Source organism: Pelobates fuscus, chromosome 6, assembly GCF_036172605.1.
Source record: "Pelobates fuscus isolate aPelFus1 chromosome 6, aPelFus1.pri, whole genome shotgun sequence".
NCBI classification, from domain to species: Eukaryota; Metazoa; Chordata; class Amphibia; order Anura; family Pelobatidae; genus Pelobates; species Pelobates fuscus.
Window position 1 is genome coordinate 300,563,539 of NC_086322.1, and position 17,460 is coordinate 300,580,998.

General features: G+C 40.1%; 1 protein-coding gene across 2 annotated transcripts in view; it reads right to left on the minus strand.

Moving 5' to 3' along the window:
- Nucleotides 1-7,132: 7,132 nt before the first annotated feature.
- The window catches only part of LOC134615163 (cadherin-like protein 26), a 70,326-nt gene continuing 59,998 nt past the window's right edge, over nucleotides 7,133-17,460 (minus strand). The window contains exons 6-21 of one of the 2 annotated variants that reach the window (XM_063459624.1): nucleotides 17,116-17,282; nucleotides 16,533-16,664; nucleotides 16,134-16,319; nucleotides 14,711-15,027; nucleotides 14,494-14,636; nucleotides 13,931-14,161; nucleotides 13,023-13,244; nucleotides 11,046-11,161; nucleotides 10,493-10,543; nucleotides 10,332-10,382; nucleotides 9,804-10,152; nucleotides 9,007-9,063; nucleotides 8,872-8,925; nucleotides 7,933-7,992; nucleotides 7,321-7,407; nucleotides 7,133-7,214 (exon numbers count right to left, since the gene is read on the minus strand). In XM_063459624.1, the coding sequence (XP_063315694.1) occupies nucleotides 10,030-10,152; nucleotides 10,332-10,382; nucleotides 10,493-10,543; nucleotides 11,046-11,161; nucleotides 13,023-13,244; nucleotides 13,931-14,161; nucleotides 14,494-14,636; nucleotides 14,711-15,027; nucleotides 16,134-16,319; nucleotides 16,533-16,664; nucleotides 17,116-17,282 (1,739 nt within the window). In that variant the 3' untranslated portion in view covers nucleotides 7,133-7,214; nucleotides 7,321-7,407; nucleotides 7,933-7,992; ... (1 more) ...; nucleotides 9,007-9,063; nucleotides 9,804-10,029. Of the gene's footprint in view, nucleotides 7,215-7,320; nucleotides 7,408-7,932; nucleotides 7,993-8,859; nucleotides 8,926-9,006; nucleotides 9,064-9,803; nucleotides 10,153-10,331; nucleotides 10,383-10,492; nucleotides 10,544-11,045; nucleotides 11,162-13,022; nucleotides 13,245-13,930; nucleotides 14,162-14,493; nucleotides 14,637-14,710; nucleotides 15,028-16,133; nucleotides 16,320-16,532; nucleotides 16,665-17,115; nucleotides 17,283-17,460 lie in introns of both variants that reach the window. The other variant, XM_063459625.1, reaches the window with a different exon arrangement.

Consider the following 17,460-nt stretch of genomic DNA (forward strand, 5'->3'; position numbering starts at 1 on the left):
AAACGTCAGTCTTCTAACTATTTGCCTTACTGCAGGTAGCCATCTTAGTCTACTTTTCATGGTTTTAACAGCAACGAACTGTAAAACCTGCTGCAGCTATAATCCCACCTCATCATTTAAATATGTCACGGAAGAAATTAGACTTCCCTTTGCCGTACAAGTATTTGTATGATGTGTGCCACCTATTCCAACATGTTCTTCCGTTTTAGAATACGAGGTTCTTTCACATTCTGAATAGTCCTTACATGGAAATGGGGTAACTCTGCCCCGGGAAATTCTTGCATTTCAGAAATTCATTTCTCCTGCTAGAACAGTACAGTGCCCACAGGGACTAGAATTAATGGCTCCCCCATCTGCTGACACCAGATAATCTAGACATATCATCGTTATAAATACACATGACTTAAAGTTGCCATTCTCTTTGTTCATGTTGCTGGTGGTGAAGAGCGACGAGGTACACGGGGTAAATAGACGTCCCGGTAATTCGCAGACTACGCAGTGCTCTTTACACACATGCACTGTGAGAATACGACCCTGGGGTCTCTGCTACAGAAGTTATAGCAGTTCAGGCACGTTATCGTCCGTGGGTTTCTTTCACTAACATGCACAGCTAACTGCTATACTAAGCACTAAGACCCGCTACATTGTCGTGTATCCACCAAATATACTGCACTGATAGCTCCAGTTCATATAGGATATTTTATCTAACGAGTCCACTAGCAATTCTCTATGAGTAACTACTCTATAGTGGATGACAAAGAGTAATATACCTGTATACGCTAAGAGACACACAACTCCTTCTTGGTAAATCACAAACACCTTTATTCTGGTTCATAGACAGAATATATAGCAGTTCTCCAAATAACACATAAACAACAGTGACCAATCAGGGACGTAAAAAGCCCAATTAATTATAACATGGTAAATTCAAACAACAGAGAGCCTAGTTTAAACCAGGCAATTCAATTACAGGTACAAAAGACAACAGGTAATGTTATTAAAAATATCAAACTCTAATTAAGACTTTATGTACAGGTAATTCCAAACGGAGGGGGGGGGGGGGACAATTAATCTAATTATCAGACCCCACTCTGCCTCCCTAATTTGGTACAGAGGATGTGCCATGACTGCAGGGGGTAAACCATCAACCATTTACTGTGACACAATGTAATCCTGCAGAGCCTGCTTTATTTTTCGAATTATGCATTGTACATAAATCAATAGGGAACATGGCTATGGTCTCTGGCATCTTTGGCCAACCAAGAGACAACATAGACCTAACATGATGACACAACAGTAACAAAAGCTTTGGTCTTTTACAGTCATATTCGTCAGATGCACACACACACACAATATTCACAGACTGAAGTTATACGACGATGAGCGGTAACCGCCTGTCAGCCCCTGGACCCGTTTGCACATTATTTGTGAAGAATTTGCCCCTATTGATATTTCTGTCTCCTCAACAGCTGAGCAGATATAAAGTCATCCATCTCTCTAATTCTCTTTAGCATTAACACTCTCTCCCACATTAGCGGTAATTTACATCTTGTGAAGTTTTATCTCCCAGACCCAGCTCGTCCTGTAAATAAACTGGTGTCAAATTGGGAATAGGAGAGCAATGAATGGCTGGCAGCGAGGTGCTGTGGTGTGATAAGCTGGCAGAGACAGAATATTTACAGAACATTTCCATATAATTAGGGCTGGCTGGGATATTGCTACGGTGGCCTCTGGATTCCTGGCCCCTGGTCGTACGGACCTGGTTTAACATTTCTCGGATGTTGTGGACTCTCCATCTCCCTGACCTCTGTTTCCTCAGTCGTTTTCTTTGGTTTTGCCTTTTATTTGCGTTTATCCCTGTATTATCTTATATTCCGGAGAGTCTGTCACACTTTTTTTATTATTTAAATCCTCATATTATAAAATTTTCATGTTTAACTCGTAAAGGACCACAATAGTCACCCAGACCACTTCAGCTCAATGAAGTGGTCTGGGTGCCAGGTCCCCCAGGTTTTATTCTTTCACATGTAAACATAGCAGTTTCAGAGAAACTGCTATGTTTATAATAGGGTTAATCCAGCCTCCAAATTGATAATGCTTTCCTATGAGACCGGCTGAATGCGCGCGCAGCTCTTGCCGCGCGTGCGCATTCAGCCGCATGGGAGGAGAGGAGGAGGATCGGAGGAGGAGAGCTCCCCGCCCGGCGCTGGAGAAAGGTAAGTTTTAACCCCTTTCCTCTCCCCAGAGCCCGGCGGGAGGGGGACCCTGAGGGTGGGGGCACCCTCAGGGCACTATAGTGCCAGGAAAACGAGTATGTTTTCCTGGCACTATAGTGGTCCTTTAATCCAGCCTCTAGTGGCTTTCTTCCTGACAGCCGCTAGAGGCGCTTCTGTGGTGTTCAATGTGAAAATTGCATTGAGTACGCAGAACGCCCATAGGAAAGCATTGAGAAATGCTTTCCTATGGGCGTTTTTAATGCGCGCGTGGCTCTTGCCGCACATGCGCATTCAGCTCCACTCGGGAGCTGACGTCGGAGGGGGAGGAGAGGTCACCAGCGCTGAGGGAGCCTGGCGCTGAAAAAAGGTAAGTGGCTGAAGGGGTTTCAACGAGTTTGTTTTCCTGACACTATAGTGATCCTTTAATGTATTTTATTCCAGACACCTTTCTTTTTTTTTTAATCTGACCTTTTTCGAGTATAATTGGCAGCGAGAAACATCAAGGAATTGCTCACTGGGTTGACAAACAAAAATATATCCTATTAACAATTAACTAAAGGTGCCCTAAATCTACTGAGAATATTCCAGCTGAGTTTATACATTAATTCTATGTACTGTGTTCTGTTTATCCGCAGTTTGTATTTCTGCAGCTCTCTTCTTCTCTCTACGCTTCTTATTTCCCAATTATTTTATGATGAAATATTAAAATGTAAGCAAAATTGTGTAAAACAAAGTGCGCAAAGGCTCCTGGTAACTTGACAACTGTTAAATAGACTCTATAGGTACCTAGACTGCTTCATCTCAATGAAATATCTCAATGACGTATCTCAATGAAGTATCAATGAGGTATCTAAATGAAGTATCTCAGTTAAGTATCTCAATGAAATATCCCAATGACTTATCAATTAAGTATCTCAATGAAGTATCCCAATGAATTATTAATGCAGTATCCCAGCGAAGTATCAATGATGTATCTCAATTAAGTATTAATTAAGTGTCCCAATGTAGTATCTCTCTGCAGTATCAATGATGTATCTCAATGAAGTATCTCAGTGAAGTATCTCAATGACGTCTCTCAGTGAAGTCTCAATGACGTCTCTCAATGAAGTATCAATGAAGTTTCCCAATGGACTATCTCAATGAAGTCTCAATGACGTTCCTCAGTGAAGAATCTCAATGAAGTATCTCAGTTAAGTATCCAAATGAAGTATCTCAATAAGGTATCTCAGTGAAGTATCCCAATGAAGTATTAATGAAGTATCTCAGTGATGTATCTCAGTAAAGTATCAATGATGTATCTCAGTGAAGTATCTCAATGATGTATCCCAATGAAGTAGCTCAGTGAAGTATCCCAATGAAGTAGCTCAGTGAAGTATCCCAATGAAGTATCTCAGTGAAGTATCAATAATGTATCTCAATGGCGTATTAATTAAGTATCTCGTGATGTATCTCATTGAAGTATTAATGATCTCAGTGAAGTCTCAATGACATCTCTCAATGAAGTCTCAATGATGTTCTTCAGTGAAGTATCTCAATGAAGTATCCCAATGACGTATCATTGAAGTATCTCAGTAAAGTATCTCAGTGAAGTATCAATGATGTATCTCAATGAAGTATCCCAGTGATGTATCCCAATGAAGTATGTCAGTGAAGTATCAATTATGTATCTCAATGAAGTATCCCAATGAAGTATCTCAGTGAAGTATCAATGAAGTATCTCAATGAAATATCCCAGTGAAGTATCTCAACAATGTATGCCAATTAAGTATCCCAATGAAGTAGCTCAATGAAATATCCCAATGACGTATCAATTAAGTATCTCAATGAATATTAATGCAGTATCCCAGTGAAGTCTCAATTATGTTCCTCAATGAAGTATCTCAGTTAAGTATCAATTATGTATCTCAATGAAGTATCCCAATGAAGTATTAATGAAGTATCTCAGTGATGTATCTCAGTGAAGTATAAATGATGTTCCTCAGTAAAGTATAAATTATGTTCCTCAGTGAAGTATCTCAGTTAAGTATCAATGATGTATCTCAATGAAGTATCTCAGTGAAGTATCCCAATAAAGTATCTCAGTGAAGTATCCCAATAAATTATCCCAATGAAGTATCTTAGTAAAGTATCAATTATGTATCTCAATGAAGTATAAATGATGTATCTCAATGAAGTACCCAGTGAAGTATCTCAACAATGTATCCCAATTAAGTATCTCAGTGAAGTCTCAATGACGTCTCTCAATGATGTTCCCCAGTGGAGTATCTCAATAAGTATCAATGAAGTATCTCAGCTAAGTATCCCAATGACGTATCAATGAAGTATCTCAGTGAAGTATCCCAATAAAGTATCTCAGTGAAGTATCCCAATAAATTATCCCAATGAAGTATCTTAGTAAAGTATCAATTATGTATCTCACTGAAGTATAAATGATGTATCTCAATGAAGTACCCAGTGAAGTATCTCAACAATGTATCCCAATTAAGTATCTCAGTGAAGTCTCAATGACGTCTCTCAATGATGTTCCCCAGTGGAGTATCTCAATAAGTATCAATGAAGTATCTCAGCTAAGTATCCCAATGACGTATCAATGAAGTATCTCAGTGAAGTATCCCAATGAAGTCTCACTGACGTCTCTCAGTGAAGTATCAATGATGTATCTCAATGAAATATCCCAGTGAAGTATCTCAACAATGTATCCCAATGAAGTAGCTCAGTGAAGTATCCCAATGAAGTAGCTCAGTGAAGTATCAATGATGTATCTCAGTGAAATACCTAATTGAAGTATTTCAATGATGTGGTCTGGGTGTGGTGCCCCTGCAACTCTTGCCTTGTAATGTTAAACATTGCCATTAGAAGATAAGGCTAATATTACAAAGGGTTATTCACTAAAGTGAGAATCCAAAGTGAGTTCCTAGTGAATTTCAAATTTGAGGCCACCGTAGCTGAATTGGAAGCATGTCTAAACTAGAGGGAATAACAATATATCAGGTTTGGCCTCTGATAGGGAGAGATAGTAACAAGGGAGTAACAATGTTCAGGGTACTGCTTTATGTCCTCTGATGGGGGGGAGTGAGTACTGAGGGAGTAACAATGTACCTGGTACTGCATTCTGACCTCTGATGGGGGGGGGGGCTAGTACTGAGGGAGTAACAATGTACCAGGTACTGCATTCCAACCTCAGTTTTGGGGAGCTAGTACTAAGGGAGTAACAATGAACCAGGTACTGCATTATGACCTCTAATGGAGGGAAGCTAGTAACAAGGGAGTAGCAGTATATTGGTTATTCCACTCTGTTGTCTGATAGAGGGGGGCTAGTAACAAGGGAGTAACACTGTATTGGGTACTGCATTCCAACCTCTAATAGGGGGGAGCTAGTACTGAGGGAGTAATAATGCACCAGGTACTGCATTCTGACCTCTGATGGAGGGGGGCTAGTAACAAGGGAGTAACAATGTATCGGGTACTGCATTCCGGAGCCTGATGGATGGGAGTTAGTACTGAGGGAGTAACAATGTATCGGGTACTGCATTCCGGAGCCTGATGGATGGGAGTTATTACTGAGGGAGTAACAATGTATCGGGTACTGCATTCCGGAGCCTGATGGATGGGAGTTAGTACTGAGGGAGTAACAATGTATCGGGTACTGCATTCTGGCCACTGATGGATGGGAGTTAGTACTGAGGGAGTAACAATGTATCGGGTACTGCATTCCGGCCACTGATGGATGGGAGTTAGTACTGAGGGAGTAACAATGTATCGGGTGGTGTTCATTGCTGGTAAGGTCAGTGAGGAAGCAGTTTTGCCTGGTTAGATAAACACTTGTCTCTCTCTATCACCATCCACACGTGTGATTATTACTGCGAGATTATGCTTTTTCAGTAACGGGGCTTTGTGCTATGATTTCTCTGTTCAATAGAAGACCACGAGCGCCCTCTGCTGGTTCCCACATACATTACACTGCTTAACATCACATTGGCCTAGTCTAGTTTAATGCAATAAAATCAGTGCTGGTTTTGGTGATTACTGAACAGGCATCAAGTAATGCTGGGGATAAAGTTATCTGTACTTATGGTATGAGAGGGTAACCATATTTTAATGGCCTTCAAGAATAATGGCGTACAGCATCAACTGGGCATGAAGGTCATCAAGTACGAATAGTATGCTGACCGCTCCCTGTAACCTGGGATAAAAATGGTAACTTTCTAACTGTATACAAAACCAAACTATTCAACCCGAGAAGTGCTGTAAGAGCTAGGCAACAATGTATGTTCTATTACTGCAAGACTGGGAAATTCAGGAATATCTCACCCTCTGTCCTGTACAGGCGATTAGCTACACACAGCCCCCTGTACTGTACAGGTAATATAGCTACATAGATTTCTTCACCTGTACAGGTAATATAGCTGCACACAGCCCCCTGTCCTGTACAGGTAATATAGCTACACAGCTACACAGATTGTTCTCACCTGTAGAGGTAATACAGCCCCCTGTACTGTACAGGTAATATAGCTACACACAGTGCCCTCTCCTGTACATGTGACGTGGTTACACGTACAGTTATGTTAGTAAGTTTTCCAGTGGAATCTGCAATACTCTAAATCCCCAGCAGGGAATGCATGCCACCTGCTACAAAATGCTTCCTGGTCCTGTTTCATTAATCTTCAACCAAGAAGGTACAGTAATGTAGGGATACTGGGTGTGATGCATCTCTGGTCCACAGGTTATTTTGCATTTGGGGTTATACGGTTTAGATCAGTGCATCATTTGTCCATTTATTGGGCCCAGTTATGTTGAAGGTTCCTCCACGGGTCTGTTCAGTATGTGCTCGGCACAAATATCTTCCAGAATGTTAAACTTGGAGCCCAGGTTCTCAACGCAGTCCAAGCCGACGACACTTCCCGTGATCGTAATAGCATCCAGGGAAGAGGCTCTGGACAGTTCTCCTTCCTCAACGAATGTCCGTGGCTTGTATATTTCCAGGTCACCTGCAAAGGACTTGAATTTCTGGAACAAAAATTATTGGAAGTATCAGCAACAGTGTAATCACTTGAGAAAGTGGGCAATTTGAAGACTGGTCTAGAACCTTGAGTTCGATTTCTACCTGTTTCAGGATAGTTTCCATGGTTCTCGAAGAGTTTCTGCTCATTGAATTGGTTGCAGACAGGTATGAGCGACGATGTGTACTGATCTGTAATTATTAGACAAATAGAATAATGGTAATTGTAGTCTTAGTCATCAACAAGTCTTGTTACTTTCTAATGCCATTTTATTATCGTTAATCACCCCTACATTCAAAAATCAGGTCATGATTGGTAATTATTCAACCAGACATGAAGAACTGGTTTAAATACGCGGCCAGTGGGGTCACTGAGTGCCCCATGCGTGTTGTGCACAGGCTGATATTTAGTGTTTGTCTGGTACTTAGCGACCTTCGATTATCTTGCAATCCTTAGATTTTATTCATAGAACTAAAGGCACGGTCCCTGGGAATGCCTCTAAATTGAGAACTAAGAAAGGGCAGGACGGAGTTTGGAACAATGCTGCTCTAAAACGACAGGGCTCTACAGAATTTAGTTTGATAGACAGGGGAGTGCATACAGATAAATTAATGATGCGAGATGAGTTAAAGATACAAGATGTTTCGGTAGACAGAGGAACAAAACACAAACTCTTTATGGAGACAGTTGGCGGAAAAAAACAACCAAAAACGTACTGTGCTCCGATAGGTGCCATTGCGATTCAAGGTATTCATTCTTCGGTTTCTATCGTAACTCTGAGGGAAAATCAGATATATTGTTATAGATTGGTGCTTTATCGCACATTTTGGAACTGAACAATGTTTGGGTTTGTTTTTGGATCATTTTATTAGTTCGTATATTGCAAAATGTAATGAGTAATGTTTATCGTTTTTAATAAAGGGTAAAGTGTTTTGAAGAAGGGGTGACTCACTGGGCCCTGTTAGGGTCTTTCAGGGCACTAAGTGCCACTAGTAACATTCGTGGGGGTCTGCTTTCACACACTGATCTAGGGGTGTGCAATTTGTTTTGCAACAAATTAAATTTTATTTGTAATTTGGCCATTTCGGCAATTTGAAATTAAATACATTTCCGAAAAACAAAAATGACAGTATCTTTGATAAATCGATTATTTTTGGATTAATTCATTTTGATACGGCTGGCTGAAACAGTGGGAGGGAATGGGTAGATAAATAGGTAAAAAAAAAAAAAAAAAAAACTAATATTAATTAATAATACAATTATTTAGGGTGGTTTAATATTTGCAAATTGCAGAAAGGAGTATATTTTTGTTATTAAACTCCTTTATTAAAACACATTTTTTTATAATTATTACATTACAATATAGAGTATACGATTATATTATACTATTCCCTTAGGGAACAACGGCGTTTGGAAATTTAGTTTCCTTCCAAATCAAATCATTTTCAAATTTCAGAATGACCAAAATTCAGAAATTAACGAATCGAAACTAAACAAATTTGTCTTACCTGCACATCTCTAAACTGCTCCTTTTATTTGCCACTGATATAATAATTAATCGAACAAGTTCTTTATAATCATACTAAACACGGTCGCCCAAAGTACCGTGCACCTCTAATGCTTAGTAACCATGACAACATTACCTCCCGACTCACCGAGTGCCGTCTAGCCGTAGCTCGATTGAAGGCTGTATAGTATGATGTTTGGGGCTAAAAATACAAGAAAGGATATAATGCAATCTCTGATGGTAAAAATGTTACTTAATAACCCCAAACGTGCCATTTGCGTACCTGTATGCTATGGGAACGAGCCAACTTTGGCTTAATTTGCCCAACAGCGTCCGATGACTAAGGGAAGAATAAAAACGTGAAATTTAATTAAGGAAAATGTAATTAAGCTATACTAATTAAACATATCTTTTTGGCATTTTAATCATGGATAATGTTGCTAATTATAATAAATTGTGAGCGTGAGCTCTAACAGAACCTGGACAGGTAAGACAGCAAAAAACTCAAATAAATTAATATTAAAATGAGCACAAACATCCCACAGAAACAATTTAAAATAAATTCCTCATTTATTCCTCATTAAGATTTATATACGGACATCGACTTGCTCTTTCTGTCCCCTTCTCTCTCTTTCTCGCTGTCTCTCTCTGTCTATTCTCCCTCTCTGTCTTACGCGTTTCTCTCTGTTTACGTTTTCTAGCTCCCTGATTGCCCATTAGTGTCAGTGACAGACGGCAACTATACTGATGATGAACTATTTGATATCTTTCTCTCAGATTTCCCTGGAATTATTTTTTTTATTTCCCCCCCCCATCTTCAAAGGTGCTGTTTCTTGTCTATCTCTCAGTCCATTTCCGTATGATGGCTGTAACTATAACTCTTCTCCCTGTTTGGGTTCTTGCTGTGGATTTATCTCTCTCTCGCTCAAACTTTAGCTAAGTTTTTAAAATGAGTCCCTCTTGTTCAGTTCGCAGTCCCAGGGGCTCCAGCAGAAAACAGTCAACTCTGCTGATTTGCCTGCAGTAAAAAGTGAAAACATTTATTTTTAATTAGTCAGCTTTTACTTGCTTGCGTTCTACCTTTTTCTCATAAGCATGTAAATTTATTCCTCGGCTTCTGCCAGAAACCTGCAAATATTTCACCGGTTTGCTGATTTGCGAATCTCGTTGGAAAAAAAATAAATGTGCAAATGCTTTTAATCTGAGCCCCGGCAACGTGTATTGCACATCTGTATGTGTGAATTGCTGGTCAGCGTTCTCAATCTAGATCATTGACTGTCTCCTCTCTCGTACTCCCTCCCAGAATTCATACAGATTGATACGGATCTGAACAAATGGCATAAAAAAAATCTAAATATCTTACTGAGAGTACCGGTGTGTACTGGCTACTGCGTCCGGGAAAATTCCCAACCATGTCATAATTTGTCTCCTATTAAAAATGAATAAAAGTAAAGAATAAAGAAAAAAATAAATAAAAGTATACACGTTATTAAACTGCAATATAGACAGTCCGTTAAAGAAATATTAATAAAACAACTCATAAAGTTGCAATGCGTTCTGACGACCATTTCACTGATGGGAAACACAAGAAATACTTTGCACTGTTACCTGGTTGTGGAACCCCGATCCGGCCATATTTGCTTTCAGCATTGCTGTATCCTAAACAACAGAATACAGATAGAGTGTTACAATGCAGCAAGTGGCATCGATAGTCCTATGATAAGGTCATGTTATCTCCCGATCTATCTGCAGTCAGCATTTATTATTACCTGGTTATTGGACAAGAGTCCAGCCGTGTTTCCATTCAAAGGTGCTGAACCCTAAGAAATGATTACAGAAAATTTTTATAGTCAAATGGAGTTTTTGTCATTTAGTAAATTCATTATTAAATGGGAAGTCTAACCATTCCTCAAAAGAATGTCTCATTCTTATATAGAGAGAGTCAGAGAGAGAGCCCAGGCACACAGACACAACGTTTCGGCTGGTACAAACAGCCTTTCCCAAGTAATTCTTGGGTTTTGTGAAAACCTCCTGTATTGATAGTGGGGGTATTATAATATGTATCTATAGTAGACTTGTACAAAAAATTAGTTCGGACTGGTTTATCTGAAACCAACACCTTTTTATCTATATTCGATCCGTCCTGGATTTTCTCCAGTGAATTAGACTCCGCAGGTAAATCTCAGGCAAATCGGTTCGTCCAGATTTGATTTGGACAAGCTGGTCGGAACCAATTTTTGCACAAGTTTAATCTATAATGAAGCTGATAGCACAATTGTGTACGATCTCCAATGGCGTCTTGGCTGGGCGTTGTGTACTCACTACGTAATCCTTGGTGCCTCCCTCTTCGTTGTATATAATAATGGAATTTAACGGTTCGTTTTCCACAGGAATCATCTCCTTCTCCTTGTTTATCTTGCACACTAACAAGCTCAGCCCTAATTCACAGGAAGAGAATAAAAGACACACTTTATTATTATTTTATAAACCTCATCAAAATATCCCGGATTTCAGAAAAAAACTAGGGAATCCCAGTTGGATTCTTATCTTACTGAGTGTATAAAAACCCCCAAAGGAATATTCCATTTTAAAAATGGGTCATTCACTATTTAGTGAATATACTCCCAATAAAAACATGCATGCACACAGTTCTTATAGCTGCATCATTTGCAAGCCCTCCCCTTCTTCCCTGTAAGATACTTCCAGTCTCTGCATGGGGAAATAACCAATCAGAGACTTCTAATTGAGAAGCCTCTGTAGCTGTCCATTCATGCATGGGCACACTGCAACAGTGTCCAGGAAGAAGGCTGGTCTGATGTAAGGTCTGTGAGGACCTTCTTCTTGTTGTTTAGTTGTTGGTGCAAATATTCTTGCACTAGGGGTTAACCCCCATTCAGGAGATTTTCTACTTTGGTACCCCCTTACCCTTCGATTTTTTCTAAGGTCTGTGAGGAGGAATAGGGAGAAGGCATGCGTGCTCAAGTAGAAACAAACCTCCCTGGCTTTTATAATTTAATGATAAAAGTGCCAATTTCTCATAGAATGCAAACTAGAATTATAATAGAATACTCCTTACCCATAAAGCACTTCAGCACTTTAACTCGGGAAATCAATGGCAGTGAGTATCTTCTACATATATCTCCAATATACAATGTGAATTATAGTAACCTGGTATTGGGAAACACAACCAGGAACTAAAATGTTTACAATGTTAGAGCTGAGAAGGGAGGCAGAATGGATATATCATGCAAAGTGACGAACTCATCTTCTACATTAAAATAAAACTAATGCCATCTATTATTTTACACAATCGCTGCACACCTATCGTAATTGAGCAATTAGCGTAGTGCTAGATATCTTTCAGTGGGATTTTTCTCTTTTTTGTGAGCATACATTTTCATTTTATAAAATCCTTATTGATCACCATCTTGGTGAAAACCCCGAACGCCGTATTGTGAACCCAATAATCTGTGGTTTTCATCGTTCCATCAACGTATTACCTGAAGGCTAATTATATTCATTATCTCGTAGAAGGATCCGTTAATAGCTTTAAAGTAGTCGGATTACAACCAATTAAAAGATCATATGTCTTGCTGGATACATGTATTTATTCAGGATAAAGATTCACCTGGCAGCTATTGGCAAGACACACCCACGGGGAAACACTTTTAGACCAGTCACTGTTTGGTATGTTGTAATTGCTCAGGATAAACACAAAATAGTCTCCTCTGGCCCCGACCCACACCTATAGAGTACAGGGATATTTTACGAGTCAGTCTTCCGTAGCAGGTTAATGGAGGTGGGAAGGCTGGTCACTTAATAATATTCTTTAACCTATGGTGTCAGAGTCAGGTTAAAGTAAAAGAAATGTGCGTCATAAAGAGACACACCAAACATGCAGTTTAGCTTGCTGAAGTGCTTTATGTGTGAAGAAGGTGTCCTCTTTTTTTCGTTTTACATAAAGTTTAGATTTCAGTAGAAATTGTCACTTTTATTAAGGAACCTTGTTACACCCCCCCTGGCTGTCAGACAACCGGTCCTGTTACTTCCTGTTTGTTTTTCTCAAAGGAGCTAAACTCAAGAGGCAGCAATTGCCCAGAGCACCTGCCTTGCAAAGACTTCTCATTGAACGGCATTGGGAAGTCTGTGATTGGACAGTCACAGAAAGTCTGGGCGGGTTTAGAAGGGGAGGGCTTGCCAAGAGATCTGTAGCTTTTACAAGCTGTTGCATGTTTTATTTGGGTATATCTATTAAACAGTAATGTTTATTCACCAGAGAATTGTAAAAATGACACATACCAAGAAATACAAACATAGCCAGAAGTAGTAGGATCACGGCACCTCCCCCCATTATAGGTGGTCCAGTCATTTTCTCTACACAGGCGTTTCCTTCCAGACATTCGCACACATAGACCGTGAGATTCTGGAGGGAGGTGAACCCCTGACGGTCGTATATTTCCAGGTGCAGAGTATGATTGCCCGGAGACGCATCTTTCAGTTTCCGAATTTGGAGCACATCGGCTACAAAGGGGAACATAGAATTTACAGTCACATGTTAAAGGAACCTACCGCCCACTGTGAGGCTTCAATGGCCTCTTTCCATAAATGTACAGTGGGTTATTGGGGTAGTAGGCAGTTACAATTCTTATTGGTGTTGTTAATTTTCAAACAATATGTCATGTTTTGTTCGCTGCTACTCCTCCCTAAATCTTGTCTATTAGAAAATGAAAGTGATTATTAATTATTCCATCAATCTCTGAGTACAGAATGCCTTTCATGTGACACTTTACCTTAAAGAGAGTCACTTATGAGAGATTTGGGTAAGGAGTGGCCCCGTGTGGCCCCAGGGGTTGGGGAGAAGGATTGACAGGCAGTGCATTCTTCCAATAACCGGATCTGCAGGTTTCGTAGTGAGAGGGCTGTTATCCGGTATTTCACAAGGTCATTGCTGCAGAGCGGACACCCCGGGGTAGAACCGTACATTGTGTTACACAATCAATGGGTATTTGAAGTAGTGTAGGAGTATATGTGTGTCCAATGAGACCGATACTGCACTGTACTTATATGTAAATGGACCTGTATACTGCAGTGTGTGTGTATATAAATATATATACATATATACAGCGACACCTATACTGCACTATATGCATGCACAGGGTTTCCTCTACTGTAATATCTATATACTGTTATAATCTCCTAGACCGTACCATGATTGTTCATGACTTGTAGTTTCTTTGTCTCGTAGTCTTTGTCCAGGACATCGAAGTGGTATGGTCCAGCATAGGGTTCCAAGTCTTTGTCTCTGACCATGGCTGAGATAATGCTTTCCTCTTCGCTGTAACACGTGGCCATGAAGGGGTACTCTAAGCTGGGAGCGTTATCGTTGATATCCTTCAGGTTAATGAACAGGTTGGCAGTCCCAGTCAGTGAGGGGATCCCTTCAAAAACAGACAATTTGGGATTAATTACTGTGTATTGTCTTACATCAAAATGACACTGAGAACATCTCAAAACCCAACAGGACACTCGATACAGCACTTACCTTACATTTTGGGCTATACCCAGGGGAAAGTGTATTTTACTGAGACTAATCTACACTAGGGACCCATATCACTCTCTAATTACAGATTAATCAAGATTAAAGTGGTCTATCACCATTAAGAGGCCTTTTAGGATTCTGTAATTTCTTAACCAAGTATTGCAACGCCTAGTTGTCTAGACTTCATTGTCCCTGACATATATGTGAAGCCTGTATGGTAAACAAACTTACCATCATCTACTGCCAAAATCTTCACCACGTACTTGCTGTTAACCACATATTCAGACTCTCTGTCCATTGGTCCTTTGACTGTAATTACGCCGGTGTCTTTGTCAATGGCGAGCCAGTCGGCAGTGTCATTCTCTATTCTGTATCTGACAAATAACACATATATTTTTTGTAAATGGACTGATTACCCATAGTTACAGGAAAATCTTCAGATACTTACTTGATTTTATTTGGTTTTACAACATCCATATCTTTGGCTTCCACTTTCTTCAGGACTGTTCCTGGTTCCATGGAGTGTTCTTCCATAGAAATGGCTATTTTATCTGGAATAAACAGCGGAGGGTCGTTTACGTCCAATATATCCACCACCACTGATTTCGCTGGCAGAGCTGACCTTCCTGTCTTGCTGTCTTTGGCTGGCGCCAGTTGCCATAAACCAGTCTTCGATTTCTCCATCACTTTGCAGCTAAAATGGGGTTCCTCGTTTTCTACCAGAACGGACAGTTGGCTTTGGGTGATTGTCTCATAATCTAGTGGCTATCGGGAAAAAAACAAAAACACCATAAATGTTAATTTCTTAATAACATTCCCGGAGACTGCAGCTCCTCTCCAAACATTGTCTCTATGATGGAAATTATACAGTCCCGAAAACTCTGGCAGGAAAATGAACGTTATTTGTCTGCTGGTGCTCTGCATTAACATGATAGCTATAGAGTACCATTAACCCTTGTATGACTCTATATGTCTTGCAATGGCCATCAATCATTAAACAAACAGCTAATAGATGATAACATTTCTCCAGGAATGATGAGATAGGAGGCTGCGTTCAGACTGGAGAACCAGAGATCAAGATAATGCGGAGGAAAATTGGACCTCGCTCGGTTGGTTATGGCCCCAGTACAGGTACCGAAGGATGGGTTATATGTGTTAGAGGTCTCTTTATTTCCCTTCTACAATATCCCACACTACAAATGCTACAGGAGATTGTTATAAGAGACAAGTAAGCTTTCTTTTCTGAGTAACTTGAAATCTTTCCTATTTATCATACCATCATGCATCTTATTCACATTCTGAATGGAACCCCTATGGAATCAGTTTGGAATTAATCAGATATGGGGCAATATATAAATAGGGTGATATATCGCAGTATTTACTCATGTGTCTAACTGGGGGTCAGTTTCTTGCAATCTGTACTATAAAACAGTAATTCTTCATTCCCTTTAATCTGTTAACCTCCAGAATACATATACTTTGTAAATAATGGCAATGGTCGTCAATAACCCAACTGGCACACATCTCTCCTTCATGCAAAGAGTTAATGAACTGACTACAGGTAATTATCAGTCTTTGTACTTGTAGTAAACAGAACTCACCTGCAGGGGAAGACAATGCGTACCTTAATTTTACTTCTATCTTCTCAGTTCTCATCTTTACGTCTCCCATGATGCTTTGCCAACAATATAGGTATAGGCGCATTATTGGAGATATAATCCTGCTTTTTGCTGTGCATTATAAATAGCTCAATGTGTAATTATCAATTATAATAAAAGACCTCTATGGTCATTTTCTGTATGGTGTCAGATTCAGATGATAATATATGCAGGATATGTTTCTATATAACTTTTATCAGGATCTGAATGTACCTTGACCACCATGAGAAGTCCTTCATTAGTCACGGGGTCCGTTGTTATTATGAAATTCCCATCATCGTTGCCTTCTGTGATTGAGTAAACCGCCCTCCAAGCCGAGGTGTTAGGCGTGTCCGAGTCAGAGACCCCAAATCTCAGGATGGTCACATTGACATCTCGCTCTGGGACAGAGGCCTGAAGCTGGGGGGAAAAGTGTGTCAAACATCAGTAACGCAGCAAAAGGATAAAATAAATATCGTTGTGACACACCATTGAGACATATCGTTGAGATGAAATGGGGGTGGGGCGGGGGGGGGGGTGTGCTTTTAAATGAGAAAATAGAAATAGAAGATGAATTGAGTTCTAGAAACATTTGCAGGTTTCACCCCACTCTGCGATGCCCTGTACCTGTACCTGCGATGCGCTCCAGACTGGTAAATGGTTGTTGCGATCAACAATATAGATATTAACTTCACAGGAGCTGCTGAGCTGGATGTCCTCACCATTGTCCTTGGATTCGACCACCAATTTATACTTTTTATTTCTCTGGGAAAGAAAAGATTACAGACAGATCAGGATGGTGGAAATAACAATGAAGAAAGTTTAGACAGGAATTTGAAGTGATCAAGTAAGTTAGGCAACAATCAACGACAGTGTGCACGGCGTACCGGGGCACTCAAGGCTGTAGGTTACTATAATGAGGACAAGAAATCCAGGTTAAGGAATATATACAAAGAAAAAGAGTAATGCAAGTTATATTCTGAAAGAAATTCTGCCATTAGCAGTTTTTTAATGATTCTGTATCCTTGACTGCAATCTGGTCTCAATAGATACAAAATGCAAACTGCAAATTACAGCCACCTGGTGCGGGCTGTCACCAACTAAGCTAAATGTGACGATGACAAATTCCCCCCTATTTACAGAAACTGCACCCATAACATCACAACCGGCACACTGCGAGCTAGTCAATACACCCGTTCTCGCAAGTCTGTCGCACCTCGTAATCCAGACATCCTTTAAACGAAATGAAGCCTTTCTCTGGTTCGATAGTGAACTCGATGTCGGAATCAGTCGGCATCTGTGACACAATACGATACACCACCTTGGAATTTAAGCTGTCTTCTTCATCTAAATCTGAAGCCAACACCGTAAAGACCGTATTTCCTACCGTACAGAGATATACAAATGACACAATATTAACATGGTGGCAGTTCTCAGCCACAAAATAACTAGCAGAAACATTACACTGGTTTCCATGGTAACTGTGCCAATTTTACAATTCTGCCCCATAATTACTCTTCATACAGAACCCCACTGTCTCCAGACTTCAGAATTAAGTAAT